Below are 18,941 nucleotides of genomic sequence, written 5' to 3'. Positions count from 1 at the left end.
GTGCCCGCGCTCAGCGGCGCCCTGGCCCGCCGGGCCGCAGTGCCGGGGCATCCCCATGGGCCGGTGCCGGGCGGGGGGACGAGGGGTAGGGACAAGGCCGGGCCAGTGCCCGCGGGGCAGAGGCCGCACAATGGCGGCGCCGCTCGGCGCAAGATGGCGGCGAGGGGCGGGGCCTCCCTGACCACACCGCGAGTACGCGTCCCGCGCCGCCGCATGGCGCATGCGCACACCGTCGCGCGCCTCTCGCCGCCGGGCCGCGCGGGCCGCACCATGCGGCCCTCACGGGAGGGGACCGCGGGGGACGCCGGTGCACGCCCACGGCGCCGCGCCGCGCGAGGCAGCGGAGACGTCTCGCACGCCCGTTTAACGCCGGTCAGCGCTCGGCCAGCGGCGGGGAGCGCAGGGCTGTCCCGGCGGCGGAGCCCGCGTTCGGCGTTACATAACGCTGTCCCCCTGCCCACCCGCAGTGGTCCCGCCACCCCGCCCTCGCGGCCCTTACAGCTCTCATCATTGGCTGGACCAGGCGGCGGGGCGGGGCGAGGAGGCTACAAGTAAGGGCGATGCGGCGGGCGCCGCGCTCAGTCCGCCGCGGCCGCGCCCGGGTCTCGTTGTTCTCGTGCTTCCCCCGCCGCCAGTCGCCGCCCTCCGCCGCCGCCATGAACGGACAGCTGAACGGTTTCCACGAGGTGTTCATCGAGGAGGGCACCTTCCTCTTCACCTCCGAGTCCGTGGGCGAGGGGCACCCAGGTGCGGGCCGGGCGGGGCGGGGCCGGGCGGCGAGCGCGCAGGCGCGGCCGGGCGTGGGGGGGAGGAGGAGGATGAGGACGAAAATGAAGAAGGAAGGATGGGGATGAAGAGGGCGAGGATGAGGATGGAGGGGCCGAGTGTGTGTATGTGGGGGGGGGCGGTGACGCGCGCGGGCGCGCGCGCAGTGTGAGGCGGGCGCGCGCTCGCCGCATTGCGGGCCCGGCGCGCACGTGCTGCCCGCGTGGGGCGGAACACGGGGGGGACGGGGGGGACACGGGGGTGACGGTGGGGCGGGGATGGGGCCGGTGCCGCCGTGACTCAGCCGTGACTAAGCAGCTCCTGGTGCCCCCGCACCCCACGCCCCCTCCCCCCCGCGTGGATGCCGGGGCCGGGACAGGCCCGGTGACCCCCCCACACACCGCCCCGGGGCTCGGTGCCGCCCTCAGCGCACCTCACGCTCCCCAGGGGTCCCCGATGACGTCCAGGCGGTGATGGAGCGTCGCGGGTCTCCCCAGAGGTGCCCCCCATCCGAAGCCGGAGGGGGTCACACACTGCTCCCGTGGGGGCTCGGAGCTTTCTCAGCTCGGTGCCAGCCCGTGCCGGGCTCCCCCCGCCTTTGTCCTCGCCGATTTGGGGCACATGACTGTTAATCTGCGTAGGCAGCTGCCAGTGCCCAGCACCCGCTGCCAGAGCACCCCCGGCACCCTCCAGCTCCGGGTACTCCAGCACCTCCTGAGCCCCCCACCAGCTCCGGATGCTCCAGCACCCACTGCTCGAGCGCAGCACCCCCAGCACCCCATAGCTCTAGTCCCTCTGGCTCCAGCACCTACAACCTGTGGCTGTTCTAGGGATGCTTCTGGGGCTCCCCCCACGCTGCCACGAGGGAAGAAGCTGCAAAGTCCGTTTCCTCACTCTTCAACCCCAAAAACCATCTGGGGAACCCCCCTCTGCTCACCTCAGCTGGGCGCTGCCTCATCCTCCCCCCCAGTCCTGCCTGGAAGGTCGCTCCCAAGGACATCCGCAGTCCCGGGGACACGAGCGGCCCTTGGGACACCCCGGAGCGGGTGGGAGGTGTCCCCCATCCCAAATAAAGCCCCCTGGGAGCAGGAGGGAGCTGGGTGTCTGGTGGGATATGGCTGGAGCAGCTCCGGCATCGGGCACATCTGGAGCTGCTGGAAACTGGATTTGGGAAGTTGGGATATGGGTTTGATCCCCTTGGCCCTGGCTGGGACTGGAGCTTAACTGGGACATGCCTGGAATTCCAGGCTGGGAACAAGGCAAGGGCTCTCTGTGCCCCAGGGGGCATACAGATTATGGATTACAGGGTTTGGATCTTGGATCCTGGCTGGGCTGTGCCGGAGGCTCCGGAAGGAAGGGCCAGGCAGGGCCAGGACGGGCTGTCCCACGCCACTGTGACGCCTCCCGCTCTCCCTGTCCCCAGATAAAATCTGTGACCAGATCAGTGATGCCGTCCTGGACGCCCACCTCAAGCAGGACCCCGATGCCAAGGTGGCCTGTGGTGAGTGGGGGCACCGTGGGACAGTGGGTGGGTGACGCCGGTGGTGACACCGCTCTGACGTCACCTTGTCCCTACAGAGACCGTGGCCAAGACCGGGATGATCCTGCTGGCAGGGGAGATCACCTCCCGGGCCAACGTGGACTACCAGAAGGTGGTCCGGGACACCATCCGGCACATCGGCTACGACGACTCTTCCAAAGGTGCGTCCGGGGTGTCCCCACCTGGGCGGCAGCACAGGGGTGGCACTGGGCTCACCAACAGCCTCCCCCCCAGGCTTTGACTACAAGACGTGCAACGTGCTGGTGGCCCTGGAGCAGCAGTCCCCAGACATCGCCCAGGGCGTGCACCTGGACCGCAGCGAGGAGGACATCGGCGCCGGGGACCAGGTGAGAGCAATGCGGGGCTGCCGCGGGGTCAGTGGGGCGGGGTGGGACCCTGCAGTGGGACTGGGGCTGGGGTGGGACCCCGCAGTGTGAGCAGGCTGGGGCGTGACCCCCCCCGTCCCTGTCGGCAGGGGCTGATGTTCGGGTATGCCACGGATGAGACAGAGGAGTGCATGCCCCTGACCATTGTGCTGGCACACAAGCTCAACGCCAAGCTGGCCGAGCTGCGCCGCAGCGGAGCCCTGCCCTGGCTGCGCCCCGACTCCAAGACACAGGTGAGGTGCTGGTGGGTCTCCAAATCCCCGGGGAGCCCCCTGCTCCCCGCCGGCGGCCCCTGACCCATGTCCCCTGGCAGGTGACGGTGCAGTACATGCAGGACCGCGGGGCCGTGATCCCCATCCGGGTGCACACCATCGTGATCTCGGTGCAGCACGACGAGGATGTGTGTCTGGACGAGATGCGCGATGCCCTCAAGGAGAAGGTCATCAAGGCCGTGGTGCCCCCCAAGTACCTGGACGACGACACCATCTACCACCTGCAGCCCAGCGGGCGCTTCGTCATCGGCGGGCCCCAGGTGCGGCCGAGGGCACCGTGGTGACGGCACTGTGGTGACCACAGTGACACGGTGGTGGTGACGGCATGGCACAGTGGTGGTCACAGCATAGCAGTCACGGGTGCAGTGCAGTGATGGCTTGGTGGCGATGGTGGTGCCACGCTGGTGGTGACGCTGGTGACAGTGCTGGTGCTGCTGATGACACTGGTGACAGTGCTGGCACACAGCTGTGACACTGCTGTCCCCCGCAGGGCGACGCGGGGCTGACGGGCCGTAAGATCATCGTGGACACGTACGGGGGCTGGGGGGCCCACGGCGGCGGCGCCTTCTCGGGCAAGGACTACACCAAGGTGGATCGCTCGGCCGCCTACGCCGCGCGCTGGGTGGCCAAGTCCTTGGTGAAGGCTGGGCTGTGCCGCAGGGTGCTGGTCCAGGTGGGTGCTGGACAGGGGGGGCCATCCGGGGGGGGGCCGGTCCAGGCAGGGACTTGGCTTCACCCGCAGCCCCCCGCAGGTCTCATATGCCATCGGGGTCTCGCACCCCTTGTCCATCTCCATCTTCCACTACGGCACCTCCCAGAAGAGCGAGCGGGAGCTGCTGGAGATCGTCAAGAAGAATTTTGACCTGCGGCCCGGGGTCATCGTCAGGTAACGGGCGCGGGGGGGCCGCGCCGGGGGGGGCCGGGGTGGGCGGGGGTCCCTCCCGGAGCAGCCCGGGGACCGCCTGGCGCCCTGGACCCCGCGCGGAGCTGCTCGGCCGCAGGAGGAGGCGCGTTCCGGGTAAGTATCTGCCGGAGCCGAGCGCTTGGAGCTTCCCCGGGGCCAGGAGCGTTTGAGGGGCTCAGGGAGAGCCCCCGGGAAGCTCCAACCGCCCCGCGGGGGTGGGGGGGACACGGAGGCGCCGCCGCAGACCCCCCGGCCAGGCAGGGAAGGGGCGAAGGCAGGACCCCGGGGCCGCCTCACTGAGTCGGGAATTGTGTATTCCAGGGATCTGGATCTGAAGAAGCCCCTCTATCAGAGGACTGCAGCCTATGGCCACTTTGGTAGGGACAGTTTCCCTTGGGAAGTGCCCAAAAAACTAAAATACTGAGGAAAAAAGAGCCTTGTTAGGGCTTTTCCCCCCACTCCTGCGGGCGTAGGTTACAGAGAAGCCCGTGGGCTCTGGGGGAAGAGCTCCCGGCCCCCCCCAGCCCCTCCTTTTCTCTCTCTCTCGCCATCGTTTCGGTTGCGTGGGGACCACGTGCCTCTCCCAGGGCCCCCCCCCCCCCCCCCCCCCCGTGTCCCTCCAAATCCCTCCAGATGGTTTTTAACAAATCCCATCTGACTCCAACCTTGGATATGGGAAAAAGGCCCCAAGTGCCCCCCCAGCCTCCCCCCACTGCAGGGGGGGGCACCCCATTTTGGGTCCCACCAGTCCTGCTGCAGGGAGGGACACCCATTTTGTGTCCCCCCATCCCCTCCTTGGCCTCAAATTCCACTACATCAGGGGGACACCCCATTTTGGATCTCCATCCCCTCAGTCCTGCTGTGGGGGACACACAACCCATTTTGGCTCCCACTGTCCCCCCAGTCCTGCTGCAGGGGGGGGATACAAAATCTCCTCCATTTTGGCTCCCCCAGTCGTCCCCCCCCCAGCTCCAAGTCCCATTGTGGGGGGACACCCCATTCCGCCTCCCTGTCCTCCCTGGGACCTCGCTGGTGCTGGTTTTGGTTCTTAACCCTCATTTTTAACCTCTTCTTGCTCCAAAAATGCACATTGTGGGGGGGACATGCTAAAACCTGCCCCCAGACCCCCCCAGACCCCCCCCACCGAGGGTTTGGTACCGGAGGAAAATATTTTACATTTCTCTTTTCTTGGGTTTTAATTCAAAAGCTGAAGCGACTCCCCAGCTGCACAACCTCCCCCCCGCCCTGTCCCACTGATGGGGGGGTACCCCCCAACTCTGTCCGGATTTTGGGGGGAAAGGGGAGGATTTGGCCCTCGATACTTGAAGGTTTGGTGTATTTATTGTGTGCCGAGGTGGGGGCGTGAGTACAGAGAAGCCCCCGCGCTCAGCCGGCAGCTCCTGACCCCCTGAAAGCCCCCCCGCCCCTCCCCCTGCCTTTCCCCCACCCCCCCACCAGTTTGGGGGGAAACGGGGTGGAATTGGGTTTGTTGGAGCGCTGGGGGTGCCCCCGGGCGCGGCGCCCGTGGCCGGTGTGGTACAGAGAAGCCGGCTTGTTTACTGCCCGCCCGGCACGGCCCCCCAAAGTGCCTTGGGGAGGGGCAGGGGGGCTTTCTCTCCCCCCCCGAGTAGTTTTTTTTCTTGGTTTTACTATTTTCGGGAGGTTTCGTCCAAATGTTTCGATCCACTGAGTCCAAAAAGCAAACTTCAAAAACAAAAAGTCTCAATAAAAGTGAAGTGATGGGTTGGATGGAGCCGCCTCTGGTTTAGGGGGGGTGGAGGGAGAGCTGGGGTATGGGGGGGGGGGAACAGGCACGGGAGGGAATGGGGGTGAGGGGGAAATTGGGGTACGGGGGAAACTCGGGTATGGGAGAAACAGGCACAGAAATGGGGGGGAGAAATTAAAGTGGAGGGGGAATGGGCAGGGGGGAAACTGAGGCACGGGGGGGTACTGGGAGGGGAAGAGATTGGGGTACAGGGGGGAAATAGGGATGGGGGACCAAGGGATTAGAGGAAACTGAGGCATGGGGGGAATGGACATGAGGTGAAAAATGGGTATGGGGGAACTGAGGCACGGGGGGGGGGAATTGAAGTACAGAGGGGAAGCAAATATTGGGGGAACCGAGCAGGGAGGGAAATGGGTGCAGGGGAAAGTGGGGTGTGAGGGAAACTGAGGCACGTGGAAAACTGGGGTACAGGGGAAACGGAGGGATGAGTGGAGTGGGGGACCTGGGATGGGGGAAATGGATACAGGGGGAACTGAGGGAGGAGGGAAGGGGAATGGAGGGAAATGGCGCATGGAGGGGGAACCCACAGGGGAGGGGGGAAACAGGGATACCACGAGAAAATGGGGTATGGGGGAAACTGAGGCACGGGGAGGGAAATGAGGGATGAGGGGAAGGGGTTTGGAGGGAAATTGGATACACGGAGGGGGAGCATACGGGGAGGGGGGGTGAAACGGGTACCTGGAGAAAGGGGTACGGGGGGGAAACTGAGGCACGGAAGGATTTTTTTAGCTTAAAAAACCAGGGTTTATTGCGGGTGCTCAGAGCTCGGGGCTCCCCCGGGCTCCTCCCTCGCCCTCGGTCCGAGCCCCCTCCTCCTCCTCGCCGCGCCAGCTGGCGAAGGCCACCTCCTGTGCCAGGCGCTCGGGGTCCGGGCGGCCCAGCGCCAGGTTCCGCAGGGCGATCAGGGTCATCAGGGCGCTGCGGGGACGGGGGGAACGGGAGGCACAGGGGTCAGCGCGGGGGGCACGGCGGGGGGGCCAGGGGCGCGTTCTGGGGGCTCACCTGCGGCGGAAGAGGAAGAACTTCCTGCGGAGGAAGCGCCGCAGGCGCTGGGCCGGGCTGGATTCGCGCTCCCGCCGCTGCTCCCGCTGCTCCCGCCGCAGGAACAGCGAGACCAGCGGGTCCAGCGGGACCCCCGCAGGGGGCGGCTCCCCCAGGATGGGCCGCAGCTCGGGGGGCAGCGGGGACCGCTCTGCGGGGGGGGGGGGAGGTGATTTTGGGGTTCCCGTGATCCCCCAGCCCACTGACAGGGATTTGGGGTGTCCCCATGATCCCCCTGGCCAGTGACAGGGAATGGGGGGGTTGCCATGATGTCCCATCCCTGGTGACAGGGATTGGGGGTCCCCATGATCCCCCACCCCCCTGACAGGGATTCTGGGGGTCTCCGTTATCCCCCAGCCTGGTGGTGGGAACTGGGGGTGTTGCCATGATCTCCACAACCCAATGACAGGGATTTTGGGGGTCTCCGTGGTCCCCCCACTCCAGCGACAGGGACTGGGGGTTCCTGTGATTCCCCCAGCCTTGTGATGGAAACTGGGAGGGTTGCCATGATTCCCCCCACCCTACGGACAGAGATTGAGGGTCTCTATGATCCTACCACCCCAGTGCTCACCAGAAGATGAGATGACAGGGATTTTGGGGGCCCTGTGGTCCCCCCACCCCAGTGACAGGGAATGGAGGTCCTCCATGATCTCCCTCAGCTCAACAGGGGCTGAGGTGATGGAGCTTTTGGGGTCCCCACAGTCCCCCCCACATCTGGGTGCCCACCATGGGGGTGAGGTGACAGGGATTTTTGGGTCCTCATGCCCCTGGTGCTACCCAGCGTGGGAGGTGATGGGGTTTTTAGGGTTCCTGTGATCCCAGGGAGTGAACTGACAGGGATTTGGGGGAGAGGGTGGTGTCTCCCCACTGCTCAGCAGTGCCAGGGACTGGGGGGTCCCTGTGATCTCCCCACCCTGGGTGCCCCCCAGGGAGTGAGATGCCTGGGGTTTTGGGATTCTCCTGGGGAAGTATCAGGGACTTTGGAGTCCCCAGGGGTGACGTGCCCAGGGTTTGGGGTCCCAGGGTTGAGATGCCCAGGCTCTGGGGTCCCCGGGGTGCGCTGCTCGGGGGTCCCTCACCGGTGCCGTTGCGCACTCGGTCCCGCAGCTCCCGCAGCCGCGTCAGGTTCCGCTCCAGCTCCAGGGCCGTGGTGTTCACGTACAGGTACATGTAACACGAGGGCTCCGGGGACACCGTGTGCACCTTGTGGTACTGCCCTGCTGGCAGCTAGGGGGCAGGGGGGGGGTCAGCACCCCCAGGCACCCCTGAGCCCCCCGGGGCCCCCCCAAGCCTCACCTGCATCCCCTGGCCCTCCTGGAGTGAGTGGTTCTTCTGCTGCTCCACCAGCTCCACCAGCACCTGCCCCCGCAGCACCCGCAGGCTCGTGTTCCCCAGGTCCTCACTCACAAAGTTCTCCAGGTGCAGGCCTGGAACACACAGGGGGGGCTGTACTCCACCCCCCCGAGCTCTTCCCTGTACCCTGACCCCCCCACCTCGAATCCCCAGGACCCCCCCTGCCCTGCACCCCAACTCCTGGGACCCCACCATGCCCTGTGTGCCCCCCTCCAAGCCCTGTTCCCACCCCCTCTGAATCCCTGGGACCCCCCTGCTCCCTGACAGGACATCCCTAAACCCCCCACTACCCCCAGCCCCCCCCCAGCCCCCTGTGCCCCGTGCCCTGTCCCCCGACCCCCCAGCCCCCCTGGGCCCCACCGGGGAAGTCGGCGATGAACACGGTGTCCGTGTGTCCGTCCAGCTGCGCCTCCAGCTCCTGCAGCCGCTGCCGCCACGGCGACAGATCCACCAGCAGCGGGAGCAGCCACGGCGTGGGGGTCCAGGGGGACCAGGGGGCACGCACCAGGTCCACACGGGGGTCCACGAGTCTGTGGGGACGACGTGTCAGTGCCCCACGGCCCCCCCAGATCCCGTGTGTGCCCCCAACACTGCTGGGAGCAACAGCACCCACAGCAGGGGGGACCATGGGACCCACGGGCCCGCAGGGACCACGGGGTACAGACCAGAGCCACCCACGGGGTCCATGAGTCTGTGGGGACAGGCTGTCAGCACCCCACAGCCCCCCCAAATCCTGCGTGTGCCCCCAAACCACTGCACCGGCTCCAGCAGCAGTGGGGACCCCCAGTGTGGGGGACCACAGCACCCACTCCTGTGGGTCCACCGGCCTGCAGGGATGAGACACCCACACCCCCCATGATCCCCCAGATCCTCCGTCCCCACAAACACCTCCTGGAAGCAGCAGCTCCAGCAGCAGCACCCACAGTTTGGGGGACCATGGGACCACATCAGGGCCACTCATGGGTTCACAAGCCTGCAGGGATAGGCCACCAGCACTCCCACATCTCCCCATGTCCCCCCAAATTCTGTGTGTACCCAAATCTCTGCTAGAGGCACAAGCTCCAGCTGCACCCACAGTGTGGGGGCCCAGAGGGACAACCCCAGGCCCACTCGTGGATCTACCAGCCTGTGGGGATGGGCCACCAGCACCTCACATCCCCCTCTGTCCCCCCAAATCGTGTGTGTGCCCCACAACCACTGCTGGAAGCACCAGAACCAGCAGCAGCACCCACAGCGAGGGAGCCCACAGGCTCCACCCGTGGGTCCCCCGTCCTGCGTGCCCCCTGTGCTCCTCTGTCCCCCCAAGCCCCCTCCATCCCCCCAGAGTCCCCATCCCCAGCCTGTACCCCCCAACCCCCATCCCCTACCCATGCCCCTCTGTCCCCCCAAACCCCTCTCCCTCCCATGCCCCCCTGTCTCCCCATCCCTGTCTCCACAAAATCCCTCGTTCCCGCTCTCCCCCGTGCCCTTCTGCCCCCCCATACCCCTCTGCCCCCCCGTGCCCACCGCTGCTGGAAGCGCTCGTTGATGGACACCCAGACGTCGAAGTAGATGCGGGGCCGGCTCACGTTGTACCGCGGCAGGAGGCGGCTCAGGCACGACGAGTATTGTTTGAGCATGTCCGCGTGGTCCCGCCAGCGCCGGCTCTGCGTGAACACCTGCGGGACCGCACCGGGGGCTGCGGGCACCGGGGGCACCGCGGGGGACTGGGGGGCACCGGGGGGACACAAGGGGGACTGGGAGGGACCAGGGGGACACGGGGGGACCGGGGCAGGGAGGGCTGGGGGAACTGGGGGCACCAGGGGCACTGGGAGGACTGGGGGTGACTGGGGCAGTGAGGGCTGGGGGAACGGGGGAGACTGGGGGCACTGGGAGGAGTGGGGGGGACTGGGGCAGTGAGGGCTGGGGGCACTGGGGGCACTGGGGGGACCAGGGGGACCAGGGATTGGAGAACGAGGGATGGGAGCAATGAGGGACTCGGGGGGAAATGGGGGGGGAGAATAAAGGATTGGGTGGAATGGGGGATGAGGGAGAAATGAGGGGGGGATGAGGCATGAGGGTGAATGGAGGGTGGGGGGGAATGAGAGATGGGGGAAACTGAGGCACAAGGAGGGAAAGGAGAGGTGGGGAAACTGAGACATGGGGGGAGGAAAGGAAGGATGGGGGAACTGAGACACAGGTGGGGTGTCCCATGGGGGTCCTCGTGTGTGGGGGCGTAACGGCAGAATGTGGGGGAAGGGGAGGCACAGGGAGGAAAATGAAGGATGGGGGCAACTGAGGCACAGAGGGAAAATCAGGCACTGGGGAAGCTGAGGCTTGGGGGGGGTCCCGTGGGGGGGTTCCTGTGCTTGGATGGGGGAAACTGAGGCTTGGGGGGGGTTTGGCTTAAAACATTAAGTTTATTTGGACTGATCAAAGCTGGGAACACCCTGTCCTTCCCCCCCCTAACCTGGGGCACCCCTCACCCCTGGTCCCAGGCAGCCCCCTGGGTGGGGGGGGTCACTCACCCCTGGTTTCAGGTAGCCCACCTCCCCAGTGAGCCCGTCCCTGTAGGTGATCTTGACGTGCTGGTGGAAGCGGGAGTGGACCATCATGTCCCAGGAGTAGCCATAGAGCCCGTTGGTCCAGTTGTTGTAGCCCTGGGGGGCATGGAGGGAGGGTCACAGGACATGGGGGTGGGTCACAGCAGAGCACAGGGGTCCCCACCCCAGGGGAACAAGGAGGGACCCCCATATCCCCCCTCCTGCCTCCCCTGGCAATGGCCTCACTCCATGACCCCCATCCCACCCCCCAACAGTTCCCCCACCCCCTGCCCCCCAGCCCTGCCCCTGTGCCCCCCAGCAGCCCCCCTGTACCTCCGTGCCCCCCAAATGCCCTGCTCCAGAGTCCCCCAGCCCTGAGGGGGACTTCACCCCTTCTGTGTCCCCCAAAAGTGCCCCCACATCCTCAAAAACAGACACCACGTCCTCAAAAATCTCCCATGTCTCAAAATTAACTTCACACTCCCAAAATACCCCCCATATACCCCAAAATAACCCCATGTCCTAGAAATATCCCAACATCCCCCAAATGAACAGCCCCTGTGTCCCCAAAATGCCCCTGTATCCCCCAAAATACCCATGTCCCCCAAAATGATACCCCCACATCCCCCCAAAATGCTCCCACAGGACCCAAAATGTCCCTCACGCCCTGCAAAATACCCCTCATATCCCAAAAAATACCTCCATGTCCTCAAAAATGCCCTCCCACACCCGAAAATACCCACCACATCCTCAAAAACACCCTGATCCCCCCAAAATGCCCCTCACATCCCCCTAAAATGTCCCCTACATGCCCCAAAATGCCACCCACACCCCCAAAAACACATCCATGCCCCCCACAACATCCCTCACATCCCCAAAATCGCCCCACGCATCCCTGAACCCCACTCCCGTGTTCCCCAAACCCCTCCCCCACGTCCCCACCCCCTCCCCGTGCCCTCCCCGTGCCCCCCCCGTGCCCACCGGGGTGATGAAGTGGGAGTAGGGCAGGAAGAGCTGCTCCAGCACGTAGAGGATGGTGAAGGCTGCAGCCAAGTGCTGGCGAGGCCGAAGGCCCCCCCGCGCCCCCTGGCCCCCATAGTGGCAGTCGGGGCTGGGCTGGGGGGGCCTCGTGCTGGGCAGGACCCCCCTGAGCCACGGGGGGCACCGGGCCACGAGCCCCCGTGGCCACTCGGGCCGGCAGAACAGGCCGTTGGTGGCCAGCATGGTGTAGGAGAACATCCCTGGGGACAGGGGGGACATTTAGGGACCTCTTGCACCCGGGGGGCACTGAGGGACCTCGAGGGAGCTGTGGGGACAGGGGGGTGAGGGTTCCTGCCCAGGGTCAGAGTGCTCTGGGCATGTCTGGGTGCCCAGGATGGGGCTGATTTAGGGGATGTCTGGGTGCCCCTGCCATGGCTGGGGAGGATTTGGGGGCTGGTGGGGGGGGAACTTTGCCCTGGTTGGGAGTGGTTTAAGGGGTGTTTGGGTGCCCCTGCCACGGCTGGGGGGGATTTACAGGGGTTTGGGGAGTGTCCCTGCCCAGGCCGGGGGTGTTTTGGGGGGGTCCCTGCCCTGGCTGAGGGTGCTCAAGGAGGGTGATAGGGCGAGTGGAAGCCCCTACCCAAGGGATGGCCCTGCCCAGGTTGGGGGTGCCTGGGGGGGTCCTTGGCCCAGGTTGGGAGTGCTCTGCGGGATGGGAAGGTGCTCCTGCTCAGGCTCAGGGTGTTTGGGGGGCTGGAGGGTGCCCCTGCTCTGGCTGGGGGTGCTGGGGGGGTACTGGGGGTGCTGGGGGGGTACTGGGGGTGCCATGTCCCCCTCCTCTCACCGATGCTGAAGAGCTGGGAGTTCATGCAGTGGAAGTAGGTGACGAAGACGAGGGCGAGGGGCCGTGTGGCGTCGAAGAAGAGCAGGAAACCCGCGGAGAGGTCGAGCACCAGCCCCCCCCCGTGCACCACTAGCAGGCTGGTCAGCTCCTCCGACAGAACCAGCCTGGCCACAGAGCCTTCCTCAGTGTCAGCCTCACCCTGACGCCGTCCTCAGCCTCACCCCAACACCCTCCTCAGCCTCACCCTGACACCCCGTCACCCTCCTCATCCTCCCTTTCCTCACTTCGACACCCTCACCCTCCTCATCCTCACCCTGCCTGTCACTCCCTCTCATCCTCACCCCATTACCCTCCTCATCCTCACCCCATTGCCTCCCTCACCTTCCTCACCCTGTCCCTGTCCCACTTCTCATCCTCAACTCAGACCTATCACCCCATTGCCTTCCTCATCCCATCCTCATCTTCACTCTGACTCTGAGGCCCATCCTCATCCCCATCCCCCTCCTCATCCTCACCCTTAACCCATCCCTCTGACACTCTCATCTTCACCCTGCCCCCCTCCTCCTCCTCCCCTGTCTCTGTCACACCCTCCTCATCCTCACCCTGAACCCCTCATCTCCAATGCATCCCCATTGCCCCCTTGTCACCCTCCTCATGCTCACCCCGACCCCATCAACCTACCTCACCGTCCTCATCCTCATCCAAACCCCAGCCCCATCACCCTCCTCATCCTCACCTCGACCCCATCAACTCCCTTCCCTCTCCTCACCCCCAGCCTGTCCCCATCCCTGTCTCTTGCCCACCCCCCTGTGCCCCCCAGACCTGAAGGGGGAGAAGAGCCAGTGCCGGGCGAGGGAGCCCATGGAGAACCCCCTGACCCAGTCCCCGTCCAGCTTCTTCAGCCCCGCGATGAAGTACACGATGAACACCTGGGGGGCACGGGGGCAGGGGGAGTCAAGGGGTCCAGAGGATCCCAGAGGGGGCCCGGGGGGGGCTCTGGGGGTCCCTGGGGCAGGGGCACTCACCTGGGCACGCAGCAGGGCGTAGTTCCACAGCGGGACGTGGGCGTTGCGCTTGCGGGGACGGAACAGCCCGTCCACGGACCTGGGGGGACACCGGGGACAGAGGGAGGGCCAGGTCACTGTCACCCCACTGCCAGAGCTGTGGGAACACGTGCCACCACCTCACAGGGACAGAGAGCCACAGGGATACCCTGCGGGGACCCTGGTGCTAGGTCCTGTGCCACCCACTGGGGACATCATGGCCTGAGCCACCCCCAGGGATCCCAGTGCCACTGGAGACCCCAGGACCTGTGCAACCCCTTGGGGGACTCCGTGCCACAGGGGAACCTGCTGTCACAGGGGACCCCACGACCCGTGCCACCCGCTTAGGGACACCAAAACCATGGGGGACCCCAGAGCCTGTGCCACCCCATGGGGACACCCCCTGAGCACACAGCACCATGAGGACCCTGGTGCCAGAGGTCTGGGCCACCCTGCTGGGGCCCTGGTGCCACAGGGAACCTCACAGCCTCTGGGGGCCACCCCACGGGGACCCCCAGGCCCTGTGTCACTTGGGGTCACCCACCCTGCTGCCACACAGAGCCCCTGACCCGGGGTCCCCAGTGCCCCCCCATCCCCCCGGGTGCCCACCCGTAGCGGTCAGCGCCCAGCAGTGCCAGCTGGAAGCCCAGCAGCCCATAGAGGTAGGAGTGGTTGTTCCAGGAGGTTTTGTCCAGCAGGAACAGGTACCAGTACGGGCACAGGAAAGCGACGCAGCTCAGCCGGTAGCAGCACCCCAACATGATGCCCAGCGCCCCTGTGGGCACAGGACCCTCAGTGTGTCCCCTGGCCCCTCCCGGTGCCACCCCTTCCCTGTCCCCAGCCCTCCTCTCAGTCCAGTGCCAGACCCCAACACAATGCCCAGTGCCCCTGTATCTGGGGACACACCCCACATTCTGTGTCCCCCTGGGAACCCTCTTGGTGCCACCCCCTCTGCCTGTCCCCAGACTTCCCGAGCTCCCCTCCCAGTCCATCACAGTCACAGTGCCCATTCCCACCCCAGTGCCAGTCCCTACCATGGTTCCTGTCCCCATCCCACCCTCATTTCTGTCCCAGTGCCCATCTCAGTGCCTTGGTCCACTGTCCCAGTGCCACCCCCCCACCTGTCCCCACAGGGGTGGGGCTCTGTGTCCCCACCCTCCCCTAGCTCCCCTCCCAGTCCCAGTGCCATTCCCACTCCAGTGCCCCTCCCCACTGTGGCTCCTGTCCCTATTCTACCCCCCTTTCTGCCCACTACCACCCCCTGTTTGTCCCCTTCTGTACCCCCATCTTCCCCAAATTCCTCTCCCAGTCCATCCCAGCACCTGTTCCAGTCCATCCCAGTGCCCATTTCCACCCCGGAACCCGTCCCCCTCCCACCCCCATTTCTGCCCCAGTGCCATCCCCTGCCCGGTGCCCCTCCCCACCCCTCCCAGCCCGTACCCAAGAACATGACGGTGTAGAGCAGGTACATCCAGTCGAGGGGCAGGGGCTGCAGGAAGGGCAGGAGGGGGAAGCGACAAACCTCGAGCCCGTCCAGGTACCGCTGGTCCAGGTGGCCCAGCCCCCGCTCCTGCGGCACGTCCAGCGCCATCAGCAGCCCTGGGGGGCGGGGGGGGGTGTCAGTGACCCCCGTCCGGGCGGGCACTGACCCCCCTCCAGCCCCAAACCGCTGCCCAACCTTTGCTCCGGTGCTGACGCGTTACTGCCCGGCCTCCTCCATCCGCCTCGGACAGCAGGGACCCCCCGGATTCCAGCTATCCCTCTCTCAAAGCCCCTGAGCCCCCCCGAGCCCCTAGATCCCCTGAGCCCCCCCAGGCCCGGCTTCTCTGCCCCCCAGAGACCCTCCGGAGCCCTCCTGGAGCGCCCCCCGTTCCTCCCAGCCTCCGTTTCCGTGAGGCTCTCCTAGTCTTCCCCTGGCCCCTGCCCTCCCTGTCCCCCCGGTGACCCCGGACCCGGAGCCCCCCCCGGGTCCTCCCGAGCCCCGCAGTCCCAAAGCACCTCCGGCCATCCCTGGTCCCCCCCGGTCCCGGTACCCCCGGAGTCCCCCCGGTACTCCCCAGCCCCACTCTCCCCGTCCCCTCAGCGGCCCCCCGAGTTCCAGAGCCCCAGGCGGCCACCCGGAGCCCCCCCGCTCCTCCCAACCCCGGAGCTCTTTCGGTCCCTTCGGTGCCCCCCGGAGCGCCCCTGGTGTTCCCCCAGCCCCGGAGACCTCCGGTCCCCCCGGTCCCCGCTGACCGAAGGCGGCGCGGAAGGCTCCGAGCGCCGCGGGGTCCTGCGGCCGGTGCATCAGCCGGACGAAGCGGTGCCACCGCGTCAGGTCCCGCAGCTCGAACCCGAGCAGCCGCCGCGCCAGCCCGGGGCCGGTCCCGGGGGTCCCGGAGGAGCAGGGGGGACCCGGGGGCGGCCCCGCCGCCGCCTCCCCCCGCTCCGGCCGCCTCCGCCGCGCCGGGCCTGCCGGGGGTCACAGGTCAGAGGTCGCAGGGCGAGGGGTCTCGTCCCGGGGGTCCCGCGCCCCCGCCCCGTTCCCGGTTCCCCGCTCCCCGTTCCGCACCCGCCGCCGCCGCCATCGCCGCGGCCCCGCCCCCTCGATACACGTCACATCGCGTCACGGCAGCGGCAGCCAATCAGCGGCGCGGGGGCGGAGCAGCGCGACCACACCCCTGCCTGGCCCCGCCCCACCCTAACCCCGCCCCCCCCGCCCTGACCCAGGACCTCCATGCGAGACCCCCTGACCTCCGACCCCTGACCTCCGACCCCTGACCTCCGACCCCCTCACAGACCCCCCCCCCCCGGCCGCGGCACCCCCGGCCCGCCCCAGAGACCCCGCCCAGACCCGGCCCCCCTCCGCCCCGCCGCGACCCCCGCACCGACCCCTCCGCGACCACGCCCCGGAACCCGCCCCCTCCCCCCCCGATCCCGCCCCCCCCGCGACCCCCGCGTCCGACCCCCGACCCGCCGCGATCCCCCAGCCCGGCATCCCCGTCCCCCGGGACCCCCGCCCCGACCCCGCCGCGACCCCACCCCGTAACACCCCCAGCCCGGCACCCCCGCCCCGCCGCGACCCCCGCCCCGCCCCCAGCCCGGCGCCCCCGCCCTGCCCCCGCCCTGCCCCCGGCCCGCCCCCGGCCCGCCCCGGCCCGGCGCTGCCGCCGCTCCCGGAAGCCCCGGACAGGCGGGGCGGGCGCGGGGCCGCGGTGGGAGCGGAGCGGGACCGGACCGGCCATGGTGGGGCCGGGGGACACCGGCGGGGGGGCCCTCGGGGGGCGCCGGGCTGTGCAGGGGCTGGCGGGGGGTCCGCGGGGCAGCCCCGGGGCTGTTTGGGGGTGTTTAGGGGGTGTCTGTGGAGGGGGGGGTGCCCGGGGTGCCCGTAGGGTGCTTGGGGGTCCCTCGGGGGGTTCCCTCTGGGGTATCTGGGGTGTGCGTGGGGGTCTGGGGTACATATGGGCTGCCAAGAGTGCCCACGGGGTACTTGGGGAAATGCCTGTGGGGTGACTGGGGTGGATACTGGGGGCATATGGAGTGTACGTGGGGTGCCAGGGGGGTACCCACGGGGTGTGAGGGGTGCCCGGGGTGCCCACAGGGTGCTTGGGGGGTCCCTCTGGGGGCTCTGGGGTGTGTGGGGGGGTCTGGGGTGCCCGTGAGGCACTTGAGGAAGTGCCCAGGGTGCTTTGAGATGCCCATAGGATGCTTAGGGGTTCCTCTGGGGCTTCTGGAGTGTGTGGGGGGGATCTGGGGTGCCTATACAGTGCTAGGGGGTGCCCAGGGAACCCACAGGATGTCTGGGGAAGTGCCTATAGGTGCTTGGGTTGAACGTGGGGCACTTGTGGGGTGCTCAGGGCACCTGTGGGGTGCTCAGGGCACCGATGGGGTGCCCAGGGTGCCCACAGGGGGCTTGGTGGGTACTTTTGGGGTGCCTGGGGGGTGCCCAGGTTGCCCATGGAGCGGTTGGGGGGTTCCCGGGGTGCCCATGGGGTGCCTGGGGGGTGTCTGGGTTGCCTGGGGGGTGCCCAGGGTGGGTGTGGGCTGCTGGTAGTGCCCCCTGAGCTCTGCCCCATGCTGCAGGCAGGGGTCCCGGCGGGGGTCCCAGAGGGGGACCCAACAGATGCCACGACGGGGGACGGGCGCGTGCGGGCGCTGCAGAGGGAGGTGCAGGGGGTCACCACCATCATGACCCAGAATGTGGAGCGGATCCTGGCACGGGGGGAGAACCTGGAGCAGCTGCACAGCAAGAGCCAGGACCTGGAGGCCACCGTGAGGGGGGCACAGGGGCACTGGGGTGGGCACTGGGACCCCAGGGTGGGCACAGGATCATTGGGGTGAGCATGGGGTCATTGGGGTGGGTACAGGGTCATTGGAGTGGGCATGGGGTCATTGGGGTGGCATGGGGTGGCACGGGGTGACCAGTGGGGCAACAGGGTCATCAGGGTGGGCACAGGGACCCCGGGATAGCACAGGATTCCCAGTGTGACATGGGGTCCCCCAAAGTGGGCACAGGGCCCCTGAGGGGACACAAGGTCCCTAAGGTGGCATTGGGTCACCAGGGTGGTCACAGGGTCATTGGGGTGGGCACAGGAACCCCAGGGTGGGCATGGGGTGATCAGGGTGGGCACAGGGTCCCCATGATGGGCACAGGGGCTCCGAGGGGATCGCAAAGCCCCTGAGGTGGCACAGGACTCCTGAGGGGGCACAGGGTCCCTGGGGTGGGTGCCGGGACCCCGGGGGGAACACGAGGTCCCCAGGGGGGGCTGCAGGGTGCCCAGTGGGTTGGCATGGGACACTTGGGTGGCAGGAGGTGTCCCCAGGGTGGCAGTGGGGGCCCCAGGGTGGCAGTGGCGTGTCCCCAGGAGGTCAGAGCTGTCCCTTGTGTGGCAGTTGGGGTTTCCAGAGTAGCAGGGTGTCCCTGGGTTGGCAGTGTTGGCCTTGGAGTGGCAGCTGAGTGTCCTCGGAGTGGTAGTGGCTGGTCCCCAGGGTGTCAAGTGTGTCCCCAGGATGTCATGGGTGTCCCTGGGGTGTCAGGTGTGTCCCCAGGATGTCATGGGTGTCCCTGGGGTGGCAGAGGTGTCCCCAAAGGGGCAGCGGGTTGTCCTCAGGGTGAGAGGGCTGTCCCCAGTGTCTCAGCAGATGTCCCCAGGGTGGCACTGGGTGTGTCAGGGCTATCCCTGGGGTGGCAATGGGGTGTCCCCAGGGTGTCAGAGTCATCCCCAGGGTGTCAGTGGGTTGTCCCCAGGGCGTCAGGGGTGTCCCCGTGTCCCCGCAGTCGGAGCACTTCCGCACCACGTCCCAGAAGATGGCCCGGCGCTACTGGTGGAAGAACGTGAAGCTGCTCGTCATCCTCGGCCTCGTGGGTGCCATCGTCCTCATCCTCATCATCCTCCTGGCCACTGGCACCATCCCCACCTAGAACCACCGTCCTGTGGGGACACGGCCACCCTGGAGGGGGGACATGGCCACCCTGGAGCTGAATACACACGGGGGGACGAGACAGAGGGACTCGTGTGTGTGTG

The 18,941-nt window shown here is 67.4% G+C and overlaps 3 protein-coding genes across 4 annotated transcripts; 2 read left to right on the top strand and 1 right to left on the bottom strand.

The window, feature by feature from the left end:
* Positions 1–545: 545 nt before the first annotated feature.
* On the top strand, positions 546–5,613 carry MAT2A (methionine adenosyltransferase 2A). The gene is made up of 9 exons (XM_064637765.1): positions 546–747; positions 2,189–2,266; positions 2,344–2,466; positions 2,540–2,652; positions 2,781–2,924; positions 3,005–3,223; positions 3,454–3,636; positions 3,716–3,849; positions 4,189–5,613. The coding sequence occupies exons 1-9, from the start codon at positions 561–563 to the stop codon at positions 4,289–4,291; spliced, it is 1,284 nt and encodes a 427-aa protein (XP_064493835.1). The 5' UTR covers positions 546–560; the 3' UTR covers positions 4,292–5,613.
* On the bottom strand, positions 5,187–16,019 carry GGCX (gamma-glutamyl carboxylase). The gene is made up of 15 exons (XM_064637727.1): positions 15,989–16,019; positions 15,673–15,888; positions 14,878–15,036; positions 14,047–14,212; positions 13,420–13,498; positions 13,217–13,323; positions 12,395–12,558; positions 11,551–11,810; positions 10,555–10,686; positions 9,554–9,705; positions 8,408–8,577; positions 7,991–8,121; positions 7,774–7,921; positions 6,656–6,845; positions 5,187–6,571 (listed from the first exon to the last, which is right to left on the bottom strand). The coding sequence occupies exons 1-15, from the start codon at positions 16,002–16,004 to the stop codon at positions 6,412–6,414; spliced, it is 2,250 nt and encodes a 749-aa protein (XP_064493797.1). The 5' UTR covers positions 16,005–16,019; the 3' UTR covers positions 5,187–6,411.
* Positions 16,020–16,546: 527 nt separating this feature from the next.
* On the top strand, positions 16,547–18,926 carry VAMP8 (vesicle associated membrane protein 8). Of its 2 annotated transcripts, XM_064637806.1 has the most exons (3): positions 16,547–16,662; positions 17,500–17,688; positions 18,695–18,926. In XM_064637806.1, the coding sequence occupies exons 1-3, from the start codon at positions 16,660–16,662 to the stop codon at positions 18,836–18,838; spliced, it is 336 nt and encodes a 111-aa protein (XP_064493876.1). In that variant the 5' UTR covers positions 16,547–16,659; the 3' UTR covers positions 18,839–18,926. The 2 variants fall into 2 exon arrangements, with proteins under 2 accessions (XP_064493876.1, XP_064493875.1); XM_064637805.1 differs by lacking the exon at positions 16,547–16,662 and having other exon boundaries at positions 16,748–17,688; positions 18,695–18,913.
* The last annotated feature ends 15 nt before the right edge of the window (positions 18,927–18,941 follow it).

The sequence above is a fragment of the Pseudopipra pipra genome, chromosome 28 (genome assembly GCF_036250125.1).
Source record: "Pseudopipra pipra isolate bDixPip1 chromosome 28, bDixPip1.hap1, whole genome shotgun sequence".
Taxonomy (NCBI): domain Eukaryota; kingdom Metazoa; phylum Chordata; class Aves; order Passeriformes; family Pipridae; genus Pseudopipra; species Pseudopipra pipra.
Note: the sequence above shows the minus strand (reverse complement) of the source record. Positions and strands in the feature narration are given on the sequence as shown.